The sequence below is a fragment of the Conger conger genome, chromosome 19 (genome assembly GCF_963514075.1).
Source record: "Conger conger chromosome 19, fConCon1.1, whole genome shotgun sequence".
Taxonomy (NCBI): domain Eukaryota; kingdom Metazoa; phylum Chordata; class Actinopteri; order Anguilliformes; family Congridae; genus Conger; species Conger conger.
Genome location: NC_083778.1, coordinates 3,169,777 through 3,191,326, shown reverse-complemented (window position 1 = coordinate 3,191,326; position 21,550 = coordinate 3,169,777). Strand labels below are relative to the sequence as shown.

General features: G+C 48.3%; 1 protein-coding gene across 2 annotated transcripts; it reads left to right on the top strand.

Moving 5' to 3' along the window:
- Nucleotides 1-364: 364 nt before the first annotated feature.
- cpt1b (carnitine palmitoyltransferase 1B (muscle)) lies at nucleotides 365-21,120 on the top strand. 2 transcript variants are annotated; one of them, XM_061229307.1, is made up of 20 exons: nucleotides 365-498; nucleotides 899-957; nucleotides 1,686-1,852; nucleotides 2,016-2,155; nucleotides 2,446-2,617; nucleotides 2,709-2,810; nucleotides 3,633-3,770; nucleotides 4,814-4,891; nucleotides 7,155-7,262; nucleotides 8,867-8,951; nucleotides 9,733-9,928; nucleotides 10,564-10,749; nucleotides 11,478-11,583; nucleotides 13,448-13,564; nucleotides 15,277-15,441; nucleotides 16,025-16,159; nucleotides 17,513-17,665; nucleotides 18,750-18,832; nucleotides 19,478-19,570; nucleotides 20,711-21,120. In XM_061229307.1, the coding sequence occupies exons 3-20, from the start codon at nucleotides 1,712-1,714 to the stop codon at nucleotides 20,841-20,843; spliced, it is 2,331 nt and encodes a 776-aa protein (XP_061085291.1). In that variant the 5' UTR covers nucleotides 365-498; nucleotides 899-957; nucleotides 1,686-1,711; the 3' UTR covers nucleotides 20,844-21,120. The 2 variants fall into 2 exon arrangements, with proteins under 2 accessions (XP_061085291.1, XP_061085292.1); XM_061229308.1 differs by having other exon boundaries at nucleotides 18,750-18,863.
- The last annotated feature ends 430 nt before the right edge of the window (nucleotides 21,121-21,550 follow it).

Genomic DNA, 21,550 nt, shown 5'->3' with positions numbered 1-21,550 from the left:
AAAAAAATATGTTTCATATTTGTGCCTGTTAAAGAGCCATATCTTTCTCTACTTCCTACAGTCTTAACATGCTTCTAGGCTAGTAAACCATAACATGAACAGGTTATTTATAGCCGTGCTTCTATCATTGTTGGAGCACCTTGGAGTCGTAGCCACTCTGTGTGATGCAGTCTGACAGAGGAGGCATGCCTGCGCATGAGGTACAGTCCAGCACTGGATGGTGTCCGGTTACACACACACACACACACACACACACACACACACACACACACGCAGGGCAGAGTGGCCACTGCTGAACAGGGGAGTGAGAGCGAGGGAGACGTTCACAGGGAAGGGCTCACTATCAATCAGCACCTTAGGAGAACAGCTCTGAAGGACACGTGGGTCACGGTTTACAGACACAAGCCGGTCTGGCCCTGCTCTGGACAAATCCTGCGAGAAGCCATCCTCAGCACTGCTCAACGTTGGAACACCACACCTGTGCCCATCTGCACCCAGGTATGGCATCTCATGGGATGGGGAACATTACACGACTCCTAATCTCGGGGCATTGACTTTCTGCCTGTTCAAATGTGCAGTCTCACGCCATGTTGTCACCTGTACATTTTTAGCCTTGTTGGAAGTCAAGATGTATTTCCATAATTGGTATGATTTGTTATAGCCATGTTTTTTTCCCCCCATATTGCATGTATGGCTGAACAATGGTTTTCTTTTGTGGTCAACATGTTTTTGGGTTTTGAGCCAAATTGCAACTTTATGTAGATTTTACCTCAAATTCCTAAATAAAAAGCTCTTATTATCTCCGCTTTTGTACAATATTTACCTTCAAGCTTCAGCGTTAAAGAGACAAAATGAATATGCATCTCGCAAGATTTGTTGATCGTTGTTTTGATTTCAGTTTCAGGAACTTAACCTACAGTTGACCACAGGAATAGAGAGAGGTGCCAGTATCGACAGGTACTAACCTGTTTATTACATTCTTATCTTGTTCAAACCATATTACTTGCATATAAGAACAACTGGTAATGTACACTTGCTTCATGGTATAAAGGCATAAATGCATAAGATCACGGAGTCTTTAATCTTATCAGATTTAATCTTATCAGAGGGTCAAGTCAATGGTACATTTTGAGATTGGAGGTTGTGTGGAATAGTCTCCGTTAAACCACGTCATAAACTAATTTATTCCATTTATAAAGTTAAGGAGACGTTTCTGACAGTGATTCACGTGGTTCTTTGCAGATCGCTAGTGTTTATATTTATAATGTGCCTGGGTCTGTTCGCAGCCGCTATATCTGGCATTTCAACTTTGCCCCACTTGATACGACTCTAGTCACATGACGGAAAATGTCTTTCAGGCTTGACCTAGTACAAATAAACTTTTTTTCCTGAGCAAAAGCTAGTGAACGGCTTGCATCACATCGCTAACTGTATTAACAGTGTAAAACGAATTTAACAAGTTAGTTAAAAGACTGATAAAGCATAAAGTTAATAGCTACTGGTTGACTTTTATTTAGCTAAATTATGCCAACTCTCTGGGCAGGGAGAGTGTTGCTGCTGCGTAGCAATCGTTGCTCTCCAGCTTTGATTCGATTTATTTGTCAGTTGAAATTACTGCACGCGCGAACGTCAAGCGTTTTTTGAACGGGGAGAGAACATTCACTGTTAGGCCATCTGTTCTTTAGACAACCATCAGAGTAAGGCCTGTGCGATGGCAGAGGCTCACCAAGCGGTGGGCTTTCAGTTCACTGTCGGCACAGAAGGGATCGACCTTCACCTGAGTCGGGAGGTTTTGAAGCACATTTACCTGTCTGGAGTGACGTCATGGAAGAAGCGGGTAATTCGGTTCAAGGTAAGTTAGCTAGCTAGCTTGCTAACTGTTAACCCGCTGGTTTGCTACCATGAGAGGCCTCTTCTGGGTTCTGAATAAACATAATAAAGTGACGTTATTTAACTTCAAAATAGTATTGGCTGTTACTCCCTGAAGGTTATTGACACATACTCTTCTGTTGTAGAACGGCATCCTAACTGGAGTTTACCCTGCAAGTCCGTCGAGTTGGCTGGTTGTTGTCGTGGCAATAATGAGCACCATGTATGCCAGGATAGACCCCTCTATGGGAATGATTGACAGCATCAAAAAAACACTGCCCGTAAGGTTAGTAATGCCAAATTTATAATAGGAAAACACACGCTAGCTAAATGTTTCCAGAACTACATCGTCTTCAGGTTTTGCTAGTTGTATCAGGTGTGCTTCATATGGAACACATTGAACACCTGGATTTGGCTGGAGGTTAGGGGAACCACTGCTCTAGAAGTATCTATATTATACTATAAATATGTAGCTATGTAAACAAAGAAAATAGAAAATATTAATATTTTATGAGCTGTATAATCTGTATAGATCATATAGAAGTAATATGGCTGTGTTTGTGATTTCCATGGCAGTGACTATTTGACGGTACACACAAAAACTCTCCTGAGCGTCATTCTGTTTGCCACGGGCCTCTGGCTGTCAATCATCTTGATCCTACGCCACACCCTCAAATTGCTGCTGTCCTACCACGGCTGGATGTTTGAGCCTCACGGCAGACCCAGCTGCACCACCTGGCTCTGGATGGTTGGTGCCCCGTCCAAATTAATGGTTTCCCATTACGTCTGACATCTGAATGGAACGCGTTTTACAAAGACGTCGTTGTGTCTGTCACCAGGGCCTCGTGAAGCTGTTCTCCGGACGGAAGCCTCTGCTCTACAGTTTCCAGTCCTCTTTGCCCCGGCTGCCCGTCCCCAGTGTGAGAGACACCATTACAAGGGTGAGAGTGACTGTGCTGTGCTTTATACCATTACCGCTCTGCTTCATACCATTACAGCTCTGCTTTATACCATTACAGCTCTTCTTCATACCATTACAGCTCTGCTTTATACCATTACAGCTCTTCTTCATACCATTACCGCTCTGCTGCTTAAGTCCCTTATGGGCTATAGTTCATATTTTAAATGGTAAATGCCTGCATTTATATAGCCCCTTTATCCAAAGCGCTGTACAATTGATGCCTCTCATTCACCCATTCACACACACACACACACACACACACCAACAGGGACACCCCCAACATGGTCCTGATGAGCTGGTTGATACCTGGCATGGCAGCCAATCAGGTCAGGATAGGCTGCCATGCAAGGCACCAACTAGCTCATCAGGAGCTGGTTAGGTGTCTTGCTCAGGGGGACTTCGACAAACCCAGGGTGGGATCGAACCGGCAACCCTCCGACTGCCAGAGGGCTCCTACCTCCTGAGTGATGCCATTGTTTTGAGATCTTGGGGGTGACATTGGCTCAGGAGGTAAGAGCCCTGCGTGTGTTGAAGTGTCCCTGAGCAAGACACCTAACCCCCAGTTGCTCCAGACCAGTGCCTTTCATGGCAACCAACTGCAGTTGGTGTGTGTGTGTGTGTGTGTGAGAGAGAGAGAGAGGCAGTAATTGTAAAGCGATTTGGATAAAAGCACTATATATATATATATATATATATATATAGTTAATTTACCATTGACTGACTTCTCAAAGTTATTTGGTTGCATCCTTGCTCGCGCCTCATCAGCTGAACGCCAGTATACTGGATTGTGTTTTGCTTGCAGTACCTGGAGTCAGTGCGCCCTCTGCTGGACGATGAGCAGTACTACCAGATGGAAATTGTGGCAAATGAGTTCAAAAAGTACCCAGCACCGAGGCTGCAGAGATACCTGGTTCTCAAGTCCTGGTGGGCCACAAATTATGTAAGTATGCTCTTAATAAACATTCACAACACCTTGTGAATTAGCAGTTTTTCTGTTGAACAATGGAATAATGCACATACATTATTAGGTACAATAGATAAGATTTTTATGTTGAAAAATTCTTAAAAGACCATGGTAAATCCCTTCCTATCATTAAAAAAGGCTCACTGACTGACTCACCCTCTGTCTGTGTTTATAGTCCTTAAATTCGGGTTTCAAAATAAACAGTTGATGGACCGACACTGTACCAAAACATTGTAGAGCTGTGCAATGATTCAAGTTAATTGGTTGAAAATTGGTTCTAATTGCCACAGCCAATGGTGTGGGGGGGTTTCAACATCAGCGCGTTCACAGAGAAGGGGGAGAGATAAAGTGTTGTGGTTTGAGGGTGTTTGTTGCTGCAATTCCTCTCTTGACCGTTAGAAGTCCGAAATTACCTATTGTACCTTTAAGTTGGACAGAAGGCCGTTTTTATACAAGCAGTGATATAAGAGTAATATGTAAATGAGCTTGTTTGCTCAGTCAGCCTACCCTGTATAAGTAAAGGTGAAATTAATTAGGGTGGCCACTTTAGCTCAGGCGGTAAGAGCAGTCGTCTGGCAGTCGGAGGGTTGCCTGTTCCATCCCGCCCTGGGTGTGTCAAAGTGTCCTTGAGCAAGACAGCTAACCCAACCTTGCATGGCAGCCTATCACCATTGGTGTGTGTGCGTGTGAATGGGTGAATGAGAGCCATTAACTGTAAAGCGCTATATAAATACAGTCAATTTATATACAATATGTAAATATATATACAATTGATGCTTCTCATTCACCCATTCACACACGCACTCACACACCAACAGCAATTGGCTGCCATGCAAGGCACCAACCAGTTCATCAGGAGCAATTGGGGGTTAGGCGTCTTGCTCAGGGACACTTTGACACACCCAGGGCGGGATCAAACCAGCAACCCTCCGACTGCTCTAACCGCCAGAGCCAATGTCACCTTGTTTACTATTTGAAACATTTACGGTTTACCGTTTTAACATGTTTTTACGTACCAGGTGAGTGACTGGTGGGAAGAATACATTTATCTCCGGAGCAGGAGCCCCATCATGGTGAACAGTAACTTCTATGTGATGGTGAGTGCTGGAGCCCCATCATGGTGAACAGTAACTCCGATGGAGGTGAGGTGTGTAGGGGTGAAGTGTGTAGGAGGTGAAGTGTGTAGAGGTGAAGTGTGTTGCGGGGGAAGTGTGTAGGAGGTGAAGTGTGTAGGGGGTGAAGTGTGTAGCGGGTGAAGTGTGTTGCGGGTGAAGTGTGTAGAGATGAAGTGTGTTGCGGGGGAACTGTGTAGAGGTGAAGTGTGTAGCGGGTGAAGTGTGTTGCGGGTGAAGTGTGTAGGGGGTGAAGTGTGGAGAGGTGAAGTGTGCAGGAGGTGAAGTGTGTAGGGGGTGAAGTGTGTAGGAGGTGAAGTGTGTAGGGGGTGAAGTGTGTAGGAGGTGAAGTGTATAGGGGTGAAGTGTGTAGGAGGTGAAGTGTGTAGGGGTGAAGTGTGTAGAGATGGTGTGTAGAGATGAAGTGTGTAGGGGGTGAAGTGTGTAGCGGGTGAAGTGTGTTGCGGGGGAAGTGTGTAGAGATGAAGTGTGTAGAGATGAAGTGTGTTGCGGTTGAAGTGTGTAGGGGTGAAGTGTGTAGGGGGTGAAGTGTGTTGCGGGGGAAGTGTGTAGAGATGAAGTGTGTAGGAGGTGAAATGTGTAGAGATGAAGCGTGTTGCGGGTGAAGTGTGTAGAGATGAAGTGTGTAGAGGTGAAGTGTGTTGCGGGGGAAGTGTGTAGGAGGTGAAGTGTGTGGAGATGAAGTGTGTAGGGGTGAAGTATGTAGAGATGAAGTGTGTAGAGATGAAGTTTGTGGAGATGAAGTGTGTTGCGGGGGAAGTGTGTAGAGATGAAGTGTGTGGAGATGAAGTGTGTAGGGGTGAAGTGTGTAGAGATGAAGTGTGTAGGGGTGAAGTATGTAGAGATGAAGTGTGTAGGAGGTGAAATGTGTAGAGATGAAGCGTGTTGCGGGTGAAGTGTGTAGCGATGAAGTGTGTAGAGATGGTGTGTAGAGATGAAGTGTGTAGGGGGTGAAGTGTGTAGAGATGAAGTGTGTGGAGATGAAGTGTGTAGGGGTGAAGTGTGTTGTGGGTGAAGTGTGTAGAGATGAAGTGTGTGGAGATGAAGTGTGTAGGGGTGAAGTGTGTTGCGGGTGAAGTGTGTAGGAGGTGAAGTGTGTAGAGATGAGGCGTGCAGGGGTGAAGTGTGTAGAGATGGTGTGTAGAGATGAAATGTGTTGCGGGTGAAGTGTGTGGGGGGTGAGGTGTGTGGAGATGAAGTGTGTGGAGATGAAGTGTGTAGGGGTGAAGTGTGTTGTGGGTGAAGTGTGTAGAGATGAAGTGTGTAGGGGTGAAGTGTGTAGGAGGTGAAGTGTGTAGAGATGAAGTGTGTAGAGATGAAGTGTGTGGAGATGAAGTGTGTAGGGGTGAAGTGTGTTGTGGGTGAAGTGTGTAGAGATGAAGTGTGTAGGGGTGAAGTGTGTAGGAGGTGAAGTGTGTAGAGATGAAGTGTGTAGAGATGAAGTGTGTAGGGTATGAAGTGTGTAGGAGGTGAAGTGTGTAGAGATGAGGCGTGCAGGGGTGAAGTGTGTAGAGATGGTGTGTAGAGATGAAGTGTGTTGCGGGTGAAGTGTGTGGGGGGTGAGGTGTGTGGAGATGAAGTGTGTGGAGATGAAGTGTGTAGGGGTGAAGTGTGTTGTGGGTGAAGTGTGTAGAGATGAAGTGTGTAGGGGTGAAGTGTGTAGGAGGTGAAGTGTGTAGAGATGAAGTGTGTAGCGGGTGAAGTGTGTAGGAGGTGAAGTGTGTAGAGATGAAGTGTGTAGGGGTGAAGTGTGTAGAGATGGTGTGTAGAGATGAAGTGTGTAGCGGGTGAAGTGTGTAGGAGGTGAAGTGTATAGGGGGTGAAGTGTGTAGGAGGTGAAGTGTGTAGAGATGAAGTGTGCAGGGGTGAAGTGTGTAGAGATGGTGTGTAGAGATGAAGTGTGTATTGGTGAAGTGTGTAGGGGTGAAGTGTGTAGTGGGTGAAGTGTGTAGGGGGTGAAGTGTGTAGGGGGTGAAGTGTGTAGCGGGTGAAGTTTGTTGCGGGTGAAGTGTATAGGGGTGAAGTGTGTAGAGATGATGTGTGTAGAGGTGAAGTGTGTAGCGGGTGAAGTGTGTAGAGATGAAGTGTGTAGGGGGTGAAGTGTGTAGAGATGAAGTGTGTAGAGATGAAGTGTGTAAGGGGTGAAGTGTGTAGGGGGTGAAGTGTGTAGAGATGAAGTGTGTAGGGGTGAAGTGGTGACATGCTGGGGTGTCTCTCCCTGCTGCAGGACCTGCTGTACGTCACCCCCACGCATCGCCAGGCCGCCAGAGCGGGGAACGCCGTTCACGCCCTGCTGCAGTACCGGCGCAGGCTGGAGCGCGGAGAGCTGGCCCCAGTGAGCCCCCCTGTACCCCCTGTATCCCCCTTGTACCCCCCCCCGTACCCCATGTACCCCCCCGTACCCCCTGTATCCCCCCTGTACCCCCCCGTACCCCCCCATACCCCCTGTATCCCCCCTGTAGCCCCCCTGTACCCCCTGTATCCCCCTTGTACCCCCCCGTACCCCATGTACCCCCCCGTACCCCCTGTATCCCCCCTGTACCCCCCCGTACCCCCCCATACCCCCTGTATCCCCCCTGTAGCCCCCCGTACCCCCTGTATCCCCCCTGTACCCCCCCCGTACCCCATGTACCCCCCTGTATCAGTGTCAGTCTGCTGCTGTGACAGTATCAATATCAGTCTGTATCAGTGTCAGTCTGCTGCTGTGACAGTATCAATATCAGTTCAGTCTGTATCAGTGTCAGCTGCTGCTGTGACAGTATCAATATCAGTTCAGTCTGTATCAGTGTCAGTCTGCTGCTGTGACAGTATCAATATCAGTTCAGTCTGTATCAGTGTCAGTCTGCTGCTGTGTCACACAGCGTGCTAATTGGCGTCTTGCTGCGTGTCGATCCATAAACTCACAGCGCTTCACCGCAGCAGCCCGAGCGGCTTTTCGAGCCGCGCCCGATCTCGACGACGAGCGGAGGGGGGGCTCCATCAGTCATTGCGACGAGGGCGGCCATTTTGAGTCATCGCGATGAGGGCGGCCATTTTGAGTCATCGTGATGAGGGCGGCCATTTTGAGTCATCGCGATGAGGGCGGCCATTTTGAGTCATCGCGACGAGGGCGGCCATTTTGAGTCATCATGATGAGGGCGACCATTTTGAGTCATCGTGATGACGGCGGCCATTTTGAGTCATCGCGACGAGGGCGGCCATTTTGAGTCATCGCGACGAGGGCGGCCATTTTGAGTTATTGCGATGAGGGCGGCCATTTTGAGTCATCGTGACGAGGGTGGCCATTTTGAAGCGACGCGACGGCGTGGTAAATAAAAGAAATAAAAGCGTCTCGAGGCCCGGGGGGGAAACATCGAGTGTGTTTCTCCCGGCGGAAGTCGATATTTCCGAGATAAATTCAAAAGCCGATGCTGAGGGGGCAGTTGTGATGAGCGATTGTGCAGAATGCCTAATGTAGCGGTCCAGGTTCATTGCCCAGCTTTGATTGACAGGGAGCCCGTCTGCAGTGTGAGGCAAACGCTCATGGTGCTGCTGACTCGGCACAACTGGAGCCGTTTGTCTCTGTCTCCGTGCCACTGGTGGACTCTGGGCTCGGTCCAATCGTCCGCCATCTTTAAGGACATTACAACCCGTTTAATGTTCCTTCTCGGAGCTAGGAGTAGATCTTAGGAACCTAAACTCTTTCCTTTGAGCCGGAAAACATCAGCGCATCCTAACTGACGCGGTTTCGAACTGCAGTGAGGGCGGCATTCCATTCGCCTAATTCTTGTTTTCTCGATTTCCCCGTCTTCATTTTTTTTTCTTGCCACTTTCCCTAGCCTCTCCAGATGGGTGGGGCGGACAGAAAAGGAAAAGAAAAAAGGAGAAAAATAAGCCTGTTGTCTCTGCGCTCCTCTTCCTTTTCCTCTCTCTCTCACTCCCCTCTTCTCTCCCCTTCAGCTGCGAGCTCAGGCCACCGTGCCCATGTGCTCCTACCAGATGGAGAGAATGTTCAACACCACCAGGGTCCCCGGCTTCGAGACAGGTAACCGCAGGAACGGGTCCAGCGCGCGGTCACCCACATCTCCATCGCACGCCGCCCTCCCTCAGCGAGCCCAGCGATCCTTTAATCAGCAATAGCCCCCGATGGGCCTCATGCAAGCACCGCTCATACAAACACATTTATTCTTGAGTCGCTTAAATCTCTTAAAACTAGTCATTTAAGAGAACTTGGCACATTCACCTATTTTCTCCTTAGTCAGGTAAACAAGAGCCTTGCACTGCATGTTAGTGCAGCTCGCCTGGCACACCAAACTCGGATCGAACTTTCAAACTAGGCGTTGCAGACTAAATATGAATCCAGATTCAGCAACCGCATTGCTTATTTCTCGCCTCAAATGTGTTCAGAAACTTTAGAAATTTCAGAAATTTTACTGGACGGTTTAGGAGTAAAGAGATAAAGGTATGCGAAACGGCCATATTATTATGTTTTGTCAAAAAGACCGCAGTCTACCCAATCAGATACTGACTATGTGAGACCTTCCTTGTTCTTGTTAATCTCATTGGCCATCTATCCGACGGAACCCACCTATGGCACCATCTATAGTATATTATAATGGGCATATTCATTTAGTACAATTCTCTTGAAGTTGGAAGCGTTTGTTGAATCCAAGGTGGCGTACTCCACGAGCCCACGGCACGAAAAACGTGGGAGAAATTTACGATAAGAATACGGAAATGTTCTGGAGTGAGTCCCGCTGTCATCCAGAGCTGCAGGCGCGACCGTCACCCTTTCTGCCCCTCCCTTCCTGTCCTGTCCCGCCCAGACTTCGTGCAGCACCTGAAGGACCGTAAGCACCTGGTGGTGTACCACAAAGGCCGCTTCTTCCGCCTGTGGCTGTACTACGGCGGCCGACACCTGTGGCCCCGCGAGCTGGAGGCGCAGTTCCAGAAGATTCTGGACGACCCCAGCGAGCCCCAGCCCGGGGAGCTGAAGCTGGCCGCGCTGACCGCGGGAGACAGGTGGGCCTTTCCTCCTGATGAATCACTGTAGTAGAATAATATGTTACTGAGCAGGGGCGGCACGGATGGTGCAGTGGGTAGCAAGGAGGTCCTGGGTTCGAATCCCAGCCTCAGTGGTGGGGAGACTGCGAGAAATTTGAATGCTGAGTTGAGTATCAGATGTGCGTTCAAGACGGCAAACGTTGGCTAACATCCGTGAACATATTCAAACTTTTTTCTCTTCACCACGAACGTTAGCCAACAATTTAAAAGGTAGTGCGCTGCAAACAGAAAATGGCTGCCGACAGGGAAGACACGGAGAGAACACAAGTTGACAGTTATTTAGCTGCTATAAAACACTTTAATCAAGGTAATACGTGTTCTTACCTTAAAAAAAAATTACAGATAATCAACGAATCAGCTAGCTGGCATTGTTAAGTCTAAGTTGCATCCATTTGTATTCAAAATAGACAGTCGGTGGCGAACTAAATGGAATGTTAATCAGTAACGGTTTTCTGCAAACATAGTTTTGCGTGAACGTTGGCCGTCTTGAATGCGCCTCTTGGGAATCCTCGACGTCCCCCAGTTACGGCTTCCGACAGCCGCCTGTCTTCATCAGAGCCTTCTGACCAGGCGCTGGCCTTCTGCTTTCCCAGAGTTCCCTGGGCGAAGGCGCGGCAGCAGTACTTCGGTCAGGGCGTGAACAGGTCTTCGCTGGAGGCCATCGAGACGGCCGCCTTCTTCCTCACCTTGGACGACGAGGCGCACGGATACGACGCCGAGAAGCTCCGGTCCCTCGACCTGTACGCCAAGTCCCTGCTCCACGGGAAATGCTACGACAGGTAGGCAGCGTCGTGACTTTCAGACCCAAAATGTCTGGAGTGGACCGTACGTGGGTTTACTGCTGAATATCTTCACCTGCTGTCACCTGTGACAGAGTGGACACGCTGCTGTCACCTGTGACAGAGTGGACACGCTCGATGTCTGGGCGTGTGTCGTGACCAGCAGACGAGCCGTTTTTGATTAATCATGAAATTTCAGTTCCAGATTGCATATTGGGGCGGCACGGATGGTGCAGTGGGTAGCACTGCCGCCTCACAGCAAGGAGGTCCTGGGTTCGAATCCCCGTCGGCCGGGGCCTCTCTGTGCGGAGTTTGCATGTTCTCCCCGTGTGTGCCCTGCGATAGACTGGCGACCTGTCCAGGGTGTATTCCTGCCTTTCGCCCAATGTATGCTGGGATAGGCTCCAGCCCCCTGCGACCCTGATCAGGATAAGCGGGTTCAGATAATGGATGGATGGATGGAGATTGCATATTGAACTGGCATCAGTGGCATGAGAAACAGGATGGATGGCTGCCCTGCTGAAAAAAACTGCTCAAGCTAGGTTTTAAAACAGCTGGCTGACCAGTTCAGACCAGATCCATAATCAACTTGATTTGACCAGCACAAGCTAGGTTTTGAAACTTTTTTCTTTTTTTTTTTCCAAGCTGGTCATAGCTGGATTTTACACCAGGGCATGTACAGCTACTGAAGAATGTGCACCTATTTGTGTTACATTGTCCTCTTTCAGGTGGTTTGACAAGTCATTTACCCTGATAGCCTATCAGAACGGGAAGCTGGGTCTGAACGCAGAGCACTCCTGGGCCGATGCCCCCATCGTGGGCCACATGTGGGAGGTAATGTTGTTGTGGGCCACATGTGGGAGGTAATGTTGTTGTGGGGGAGGTAATGTTGTGGGAGGTAATGTTGCCGTGGGCCACATGTGGGAGGTAATGTTGTCATGGGGGAGGTAATGTTGTGGGAGGTAATGTTGTCGTGGGCCACATGTGGGAGGTAATGTTGTTGTGGGCCACATGTGGGAGGTAATGTTGTTGTGGGGGAGGTAATGTTGTGGGAGGTAATGTTGCCGTGGGCCACATGTGGGAGGTAATGTTGTCATGGGGGAGGTAATGTTGTGGGAGGTAATGTTGTCGTGGGCCACATGTGGGAGGTAATGTTGTTGTGGGCCACATGTGGGAGGTAATGTTGTTGTGGGGGAGGTAATGTTGTGGGAGGTAATGTTGCCGTGGGCCACATGTGGGAGGTAATGTTGTCGTGGGCCACATGTGGGAGGTAATGTCATGGGCCACATGTGGGAGGTAATGTTGTTGTGGGCCACATGTGGGAGGTAATGTTGTTGTGGGCCACATGTGGGAGGTAATGTTGTTGTGGGGGAGGTAATGTTGTGGGAGGTAATGTTGCCGTGGGCCACATGTGGGAGGTAATGTTGTTGTGGGCCACATGTGGGAGGTAATGTTGTCGTGGGCCACATGTGGGAGGTAATGTTGTCGTGGGCCACATGTGGGAGGTAATGTTGTCGTGGGCCACATGTGGGAGGTAATGTCATGGGCCACATGTGGGAGGTAATGTTGTCGTGGGCCACATGTGGGAGGTAATGTTGTCGTGGGCCACATGTGGGAGGTAATGTTGTTGTGGGGGAGGTAATGTTGTGGGAGGTAATGTTGCCGTGGGCCACATGTGGGAGGTAATGTTGTTGTGGGCCACATGTGGGAGGTAATGTTGTCGTGGGCCACATGTGGGAGGTAATGTCATGGGCCACATGTGGGAGGTAATGTCATGGGCCACATGTGGGAGGTAATGTTGTCGTGGGCCACATGTGGGAGGTAATGTTGTCGTGGGCCACATGTGGGAGGTAATGTTGTCGTGGGCCACATGTGGGAGGTAATGTTGTCGTGGGCCACATGTGGGAGGTAATGTCATGGGCCACATGTGGGAGGTAATGTTGTTGTGGGCCACATGTGGGAGGTAATGTTGTTGTGGGCCACATGTGGGAGGTAATGTCGTGGGCCACATGTGGGAGGTAATGTTGTCGTGGGCCACATGTGGGAGGTAATGTTGTCGTGGGCCACATGTGGGAGGTAATGTTGTCGTGGGTCACATGTGGGAGGTAATGTTGTTGTGGGAGGTAATGTTGTGGGAGGTAATGTTGCCGTGGGCCACATGTGGGAGGTAATGTTGTTGTGGGCCACATGTGGGAGGTAATGTTGTCGTGGGCCACATGTGGGAGGTAATGTCATGGGCCACATGTGGGAGGTAATGTCATGGGCCACATGTGGGAGGTAATGTTGTCGTGGGCCACATGTGGGAGGTAATGTTGTCGTGGGCCACATGTGGGAGGTAATGTTGTCGTGGGTCACATGTGGGAGGTAATGTTGTTGTGGGCCACATGTGGGAGGTAATGTTGTCGTGGGCCACATGTGGGAGGTAATGTTGTCGTGGGTCACATGTGGGAGGTAATGTTGCCGTGGGCCACATGTGGGAGGTAATGTTGTCGTGGGTCACATGTGGGAGGTAATGTCGTGGGCCACATGTGGGAGGTAATGTTGTCGTGGGCCACATGTGGGAGGTAATGTTGTCGTGGGTCACATGTGGGAGGTAATGTTGTCGTGGGCCACATGTGGGAGGTAATGTTGTCGTGGGCCACATGTGGGAGGTAATGTTAGGTCTTGTAACACAATGCTCCTGCTGGCTTTGTCACAGTATGTCCTGGCAACCGACTGCTTCCAGCTGGGCTACACGGAGGACGGGCACAGCAACGGGGAGATCAGTAAAGACCTGCCAGCCCCCATTAAACTGCAGTGGGACATTCCTTCAGAGGTACACTGAGAGGGACGTGCTATATTTCACATACATATGTATGAAATGTGCATTCCATATAGGACAGGTTGCGTACCTCTTTCTTTTATATTGTTTAAACCAGGGCAGCCCTGCTCTAGCTGTTGAATGAGGTGTGGCTTGGTTAGGGTTGGAGTGATAGCCAACAGGACGGTAGATCTCCAGGAACAGGGTTGGCTGCCGTGGTTTATACCTGTGAACCCACCATTTTGAAGGTAATTTACAGACACATTTATTTGGGTGTTTTTGACATCCCAGAGCCTCATGCCAGCTTGCAGCAGAACCCGGCTTTCACTCAGAGCACTGTGGGAAGGCTGCCGAGTGTTGAGTTGCCAGAACTACCCATGTCCCTGGAAAACCTGACATTTTTTCATGCGGTTTACTTTCCTGGTCATGGAAACGTCTTTGAAAATTGCAAATACACTGCGTACGATGGCAATCTCCACTCCCCCGTCCTCAATTACCCCAAGTTTCTGTTTTTTGTCTCCCCCTCTATATATGACAGGTGTTGCTCATGTAAAATGTCCTGGAAAATAATGTGCAGTGCAGTATTGTAGTGTTGTTGCGTACACCTGCCCCAGACTGCCCCAGTGCTACCTCTGGCTAGAGGTCCCAAGTCTGAAGTATAGCTGGTCCTCGCTCCTGGAACTGGAATATTTTTTAAATGGTTTTGGGTTAGCATGAAGCATGAGTGAGCTGGTCCTGGATCAGTTTTTAGGGGGGAAGGACCAGGCATTAGAGTCAGAAGATACTGCAAAGTTTCCATGGAGACGGATGCTGGCTGCCAGAGGACACGCCCCCACACTGGCAGTGCTCTGACTGTGCAATCTGCGCCCCCACCAATCAGCTTCACTCTGTGCCACCGCCGTCCAATCACAGCATCTCAGGCTACAGTTCCCAAACTTTCCGATCCCACGCTGCACTCACTTGGCAAATACTTGTGACCCGCCCACACACGTGCATGCAATTTTAGTCTTTGACATATGCCAGAAACTGTATGGAGGTAGTACTGTAGTGTTTAAACATGACTGCTGTTAATGTCCTTAGGTAAAAACTGCAGAAATTATTATTTGCATACATCCCGTGACCCATATCGACCCGTCTCACAGACCACAGATTGAGATCCACCGATCCAAGGGCTCAAAACTTAAAATAACAAAGTATTACATGTACTTGTACAAGTGTACAAGGCAGTGTTAAATGTACAATATGTAAGATTTTTGTGTGACAGGACTATTGTAACACCCTTTTTATCATCAGTGTTCATAGTCCTTAAATTTGGGTTTCAAAATTTACAGTTGACGGATCTACACTCTGTACCAAAACATTATACAGCTGTACAATAATTCAAGCTCATTGGTTGAAAATTGGTTGTAATTGCCACAGCCAGTAGCATGGGGGGGGGGGGGGGGGGGGGGGGAAGGGGGAGGGATAAACAGTGTTGTGGTTTGAAGGTGTTGGTTGCTGCAGTTCTTCTCGTGACCATTAGAAATCCAAAATAACCTTTTGCACCTTTAAGATATGTCCATTTACTCACCCGTGTCTTTTGTTGAAGCTCTTATAAGACATGCGGCATCCTTAATGAAACGCAGCCTTAATGTGCTGTGTGTTTTCTGTGAGCCACTAAGCTACGGCGCCCTCTGTGTGAAACCCCTCGTGCTGCCTCTCAGCGCGCGCCCTCTTACTTCTCGCAGTGCCAAGACATTATCGAGAGCTCTTACGCTCTGGCCAAAGAGATCGCGGACGACGTGGACTTCCACGGCTGCCTGTTTGACGATTTCGGGAAAGGCCTGATTAAGAAATGCCGGACCAGTCCCGACGCCTTCATCCAGCTAGCTCTGCAGCTGGCACACTTCCGGGTAGGACACCGCCTTACACGGGTGGCCTGTAGCGTAGTGTAGCATAGTGGTTAAGGTAAATGACTGGGACACGCAAGGTCAGTGGTTCTAATCCTGGTGTAGCCACAATAAGATCCACACAGCCGTTGGGCCCTTGAGCAAGGGGAGGATTGTCTCCTACTTAGTCTAATCAACTGTACGTCGCTCTGGATAAGAGCGTCTGCTAAATGCCAATAATGTAATGTAATGTAATCCCGGCTGGACTCACTTCAACAAAGGCGAAGTTCACAATCACCTCCTGGAAGTTTCGCACTCAATGGAACTTCTTGTCTGATTTGGAGACGAGGAACTCTCTGCACACGTTGTTTCATGTCTGCAAAGCTGAGGAAACCCGATTACTGGTTCCACTCATTGTTAAAAAACTGAATGTCATAACCAGTTTTTTAACAATGAGTGGAACCAGGAATCGGTAATATGAAAGGATAACAGATACAAATGAAGTTCAAGAGCTCACCCTAGTAATCCATGAAATGACTCAAACTCCATCTGCATCTCTGACGCAGCCCCTCTACAATAGGATTGTGTCTCTGTTCTGGTGTGTTAGGACAAGGGAGAGTTCTGCCTGACGTACGAAGCGTCGATGACCCGGATTTTCAAAGAGGGCAGGACAGAGACGGTGCGCTCCTGCACCTGCGAATCCACAGCCTTCGTCAGGGCCATGCAGGACCCTTTCACCCCGGTACAACCGCCAAAGCACCTCACCTCTATCGCTGACCACACCACACCTCCATCTCTGACCACACCACACCTCCATCTCTGACCACACCACACCTCCATCTCTGACCACACCACACCTCTATTTCTGACCACACCTCACCTCTATTTCTGACCACACCTCACCATCATCTCTGACCACCTCACCTCTATTTCTGACCACACCTCACCTCCATCTCTGACCACCTCACCTCTATTTCTGACCACACCTCACCTCTATTTCTGACCACACCTCACCATCATCTCTGACCACCTCACCTCTATTTCTGACCACACCTCACCTCCATCTCTGACCACCTCACCTCTATTTCTGACCACACCTCACCTCTATTTCTGACCACACCTCACCTCCATCTCTGACCACCTCACTTCTATCGCTGACCACACCTCACCTCTATCTCTGACCACACCTCACCTCTATCGCTGACCACACCTCACCTCTATCTCTGACCACACCACACCTCTATCTCTGACCACACCTCACCTCTATCTCTGACCACACCTCTATCTCTGACCACACCTCACCTCTATCTCTGACCACACCTCACCTCTATCTCTGACCACACCTCACCTCTATCTCTGACACACCTCACCTCTATCTCTGACCACACCTCTATCTCTGACCACACCTCACCTCTATCTCTGACCACACCTCTATCTCTGACCACACCTCACCTCTATCTCTGACCACACCTCACCTCTATCTCTGACCACACCTCACCTCTATCTCTGACCACACCTCACCTCTATCTCTGACCACACCTCACCTCTATCTCTGACCACACCTCACCTCTATTTCTATTTTCAGCACGGTATCCCTGTCAATACATTTTTCAGTTTTTTTTTCCAGTCCTCTCAGACTTAAAATAAAACTCTGTAAAAGTGCATTTCTGCATTGAATTGCATAACTTGGCAAAAGAATATGCCAGAAGATTTGTCACTCTCATGCCAGCCAAAAAGCCAGTTATGCTGCATAAACAGACCAGGTTGTTCTTTATCAACTCTATACCACTCTTAATTGATTCAGTTCGCTTGTACTGCCAAAACAATTCCACCTATCCAATTCCGCACATAGTATGAACCAGGGGTGTCGAACTCAAATCCTGGAGGGCCGCAGTGTCTGCCGGTTTTCATTGTTTCTGCATGACCGATTATTTTTGATTGCGGATTGAAAGGAAACCGGAAATACCGGCAGACCCTGCGGCGCTCCGGGACAGGGGCGTGCCGCTCCTGACACGAACAGCCGAGCGGCTGTGATCGCACTCACGAGCGACTGGGAGCTGATCCCCGGTCCGGTTGGCGGGTCTCTCGTCCGCAGAAGGAGAAGAGGCTGGAGCTGTTCCGCTGCGCCGCGGAGAAGCACCAGCACATGTACCGCCTGGCGATGACGGGCTCCGGCATCGACAGACACCTCTTCTGCCTCTACATCGTGTCCAAGTATCTGGACATCGACTCGCCGTTCCTCAAGCAGGTCAGCGAGCCGCGTCTGGCTCGGGGCGGTGTGTCCCGCGGGTACTTTCCCACGGATGTTCCCACCTCTGTCGTGAGCTTTTGCTTGCATTTCGGCATCTTTGTTGCATGCTTTGCCTCCGGTTTGCCCGAAATCAACGTATTTTTGTTTGACTTTCGACTGTCGCGTAGTGGTTAAGGTGAATGACTGGGACACACAAGGTCGGTGGTTCTAATCCCGGTGTAGCCACAATAAGATCCGCACAGCCGTTGGGCCCTTGAGCAAGGCCCTTAACCCTGCATTGCTCCAGGGGAGGATTGTCTCCTGCTTAGTCTAATCAACTGTACATCACCTGGATTAGAGCGTCTGCCAAATGGCAATAATGTAATGTATTGACTCTGGCCTATCCCTTTCGATTTGTTAACCAATTTAGATTTGGTGTATGACCAATACCTCGTCCTTTTTGACTGATTCTTACCTAGTCCGCGGGTTATGGCTGAACTGATCTTAACTAAAAAATTATAATAAATGGTAGTAATCTTGAGTGCTGTGGTGCTTAAAAGGAGTAACATGGTGGTTGAATGTTACACTTGCCAGTTGTCTTTAGGCAACAATAAAACAAATGTGCATAATTGTTTTTTATTATTCAGTCATTTAAATATATTTTAAAACTTATTTTTCTAACCCTGAATTTCCCACTATAAAAGTTCACCCAAACAGTTTTGGCGTGGTAATGAGAACTGTAAATTAGCTAACATTTGCTAGCTAGCTAACTAAATATAACCAGACATGGTCTAATAGTCCTGTCTAATTTAATTTGAACGTTTAAATATTTACATTTAAATATACTTGCCTGTCGGCCAACTGTGGGTCATGAGTGAGTCATCGGGGAGGGATAACAAGAGTGGTTATCCCCGTTTGACGCACTACTAGTAGAACATCCTCAACCGGTTGAAAATAGGACGATAAATTTAAAACGCTTACTTCTCCAAAACTAACGGACATAAACTTCCATCGTGTTTCTTCAATGCCCTCGCATAAAAACTTGAAAGTGTGACGGCCCGCCATGTTACTCCCGTAATGACCACACAACCACCCCTCTCAGGTTCTGTCCGAGCCGTGGAGGCTCTCCACCAGCCAGACGCCCCAGCAGCAGCTCAGCTTGGTGGACCTCCAGAGGTTTCCTCAGTACGTCAGTGCTGGCGGAGGGTTTGGACCGGTACGGTATGCCGGAAAAGTCCGGAAACGTCCGAACGTTCACGTATAGGCATCTTCAAGAGCCAATACGCGTTCCAAGTTAATGAACACCTTAAGTCCCAAGACATGTGGCACTCTTTACCATTTCAACCAATCAGGATGACGGCTGTTCTGTTGAGCCACTTCATATTGGGCTTGGGCCTGAAATGGTTAACAGAAATGAATATGTCCAAGCACACAGAGTTGTAGCTCACACATAGGGTGTGGTATAATTCACAAGCCTTCACCACATCCTATGTCCAAGCATGCAGAGTTGTAGCTGACACATAGGGTGTGGTATAATTCACAAGCCTTCACCATGATTAGTGTCTTTATAATCCATTACTCTACATTTTGAATAAAACTGTTAATCTATTCTTTTTAGTCCACGAGGGATGTGTTTGAATTCGATCATTTCAGAACCCACAAAATCAATCTGCTTCCTCTCTCTGAACTGTGAAATGTAAAACACATTGAAAATCTGTACACAAGATTACACAATCTAGTCCAGAAGCGTACCAGTTCCCATTTCAGTAAATTTCAGTAAAATTATTCAAATTAGTCTTTTTTTTTGAGTGAAGTCTGTGACCTCTTCAGGTGGCAGATGACGGATACGGCGTCTCTTACATCATTGTTGGGGAAGACCTCATCACGTTCCACATCTCCAGCAAGTTCTCCAGCCCAGAGACGGTGAGATCCCCTATTTGTTTGTTGGCCTCCCATACTCGGTTGGGATGAGGTAATGAAGCACAGCCGGACACACAGGAAGGTGCTGATGGGAAATGAAGTCCATTAAGCAGTTATGGAGTAGCTGTACTCCACCTCCCACCACCACTTGTTGGGGCGACATGGCTCAGGCGGTAAGAGCAGTCGTCTGGCAGTCGGAGGGTTGCCGGTTCGATCCCCCACCCAGGCTGTGTCGAAGTGTCCCTAACCCCTAAATGCTCCTGACGAGCTGGTTGGCGCCTTGCATGGCAGCCAATCGCCGTGAGTGTGTGTATGAATAGATGAATGGGTGAATGGAGAAGCATCAATTGTACAGCGCTTTGGATAAAGGCGCTATATGAATGCCAACCATTTACTTACAGAAACACATAACAACACTATAGGAAATGAACGAAGCGGTCCATTACAAAGTCTTTAAACGAGCAGAAAATGTAGACATAGTACATTAAAATCATAGCTTGTAGCACAGAAAACAGGTTTAAAACGCAGTTTTGCATTTTTTTTCATTGCCAAGAAGCCCGTGGCTAACAACAGGCTATAGAGTTGGATCATGTTAAAATGCAATTTGCAGGAATTATTATTGACTATTGACTTTTCCCTCGGAAGGCTCTGCCAACATGCCTATGATGCATTGCCGACCGGATCTGTGTGAAAGAACCTCGATGTTCCTATGAGAGCTGAAGCCATGAGCTATTATTGGCCCCCGCATTTCCAACTTCCAACCTTATAGTGCCTCCCAATGACCACCTGAATAACACTGCCTGACACTGAACGCCTTCCTGAATAACACTACCTGACACTGAACAACGCCTTCCTGAATAACACCTTACTTACTTAAGGGCGGCCTGTAGCGTAGTGGTTAAGGTACATGACTGGGACCCGCAAGGTCGGTGGTACAAATCACAGTGTAGCCACCATAAGATCCACACAGCCGTTGGGCCCTTGAGCAAGGCCCTTAACCGTGCATTGCTCCGGGGAGGATTGTCTCCTGCTTATTCTAAACAACTGTACGTCGCTCTGGATAAGAGCATCTGCCAAATGCCAATAATGTAATGTAACGCCTTCCTGAGTTACACTGCCTGACACCACGGCTCTTGGTTGCAGGACTCCTATCGTTTCGGGCAGAACATCCGACAGGCCATGCTGGACATCAGAGCGCTGTTTACCAGAGAAAACAAGATGCATAAACTTTAAACTTCGACATTGCCACCTCTTCGGGATATTCATACTGGGGTAAACTGTAAAAACAATGTAGTGTATTATTCTGTAAACACTGCATTAGCGTACCCGTTTGAAACTAGAATCACCTTTACTTCAGTACTGTGTTCAGCCGGCTGCATTTAGGAATACTGGTTATAAAAGTTTTTTAATTATATTTAAGAAATTTAGACTAAGGTGTATGTTATTTTGACAGTTCTTGTTCTATATGTTTGTTGTAAATATCACCACATATTTAATGTTATTTCCAAAGCGTTGAAACTGTTAATATAAAATCCAAGGGAAAATAAAGTGATTTTCAAAGTACAACTGCATTCTTGCTTCACCCTTTGTGTCTTGAGATTTTAGAGAAGTACTTAACCCTTTCAGTGCCGAGCCCAATATGTAGCGTCTCCATCCAAATCCCAAGGGGCTCAAGGCAAATAGCACAGCAGTCATTTTGGTTGGTTGAAAAGGTACATGGTCCAGTACACCATATGGCGCGCACTCTCTCTCTCTTTACAGGAGCTGCGCTCTTGGGACTGAAAGGGTTAATGCATCTATTTCCTGTAAATAATGTGAAATAAAAGATTAAAAGGTCCAGTAAGAGTAAGCTGCCTTTATTGAAGAGGCACAGATAGCAGTGTGAACCCGTTTTGAACTGCGCCGACTGCAGCCGCCATTCCGGCTCCACCACCTTCCTCCACACCCCATTAAAGTAAATGGAGTGGTTTCCCTTTATCACAA

What these genes read in the sequence shown, in the direction of transcription:
- cpt1b (XM_061229307.1), top strand. Translation starts at nt 1,712, where the DNA reads ATGGCAGAGGCTCACCAAGCGGTGGGCTTTCAGTTCACTGTCGGCACA. An exon ending in TGAGAGACACCATTACAAGG is followed by an intron (nt 2,811 to 3,632) that starts GTGAGAGTGACT and finishes TTTTGCTTGCAG; the next exon opens with TACCTGGAGTCAGTGCGCCC. An exon ending in GCGCTGACCGCGGGAGACAG is followed by an intron (nt 9,929 to 10,563) that starts GTGGGCCTTTCC and finishes CTGCTTTCCCAG; the next exon opens with AGTTCCCTGGGCGAAGGCGC.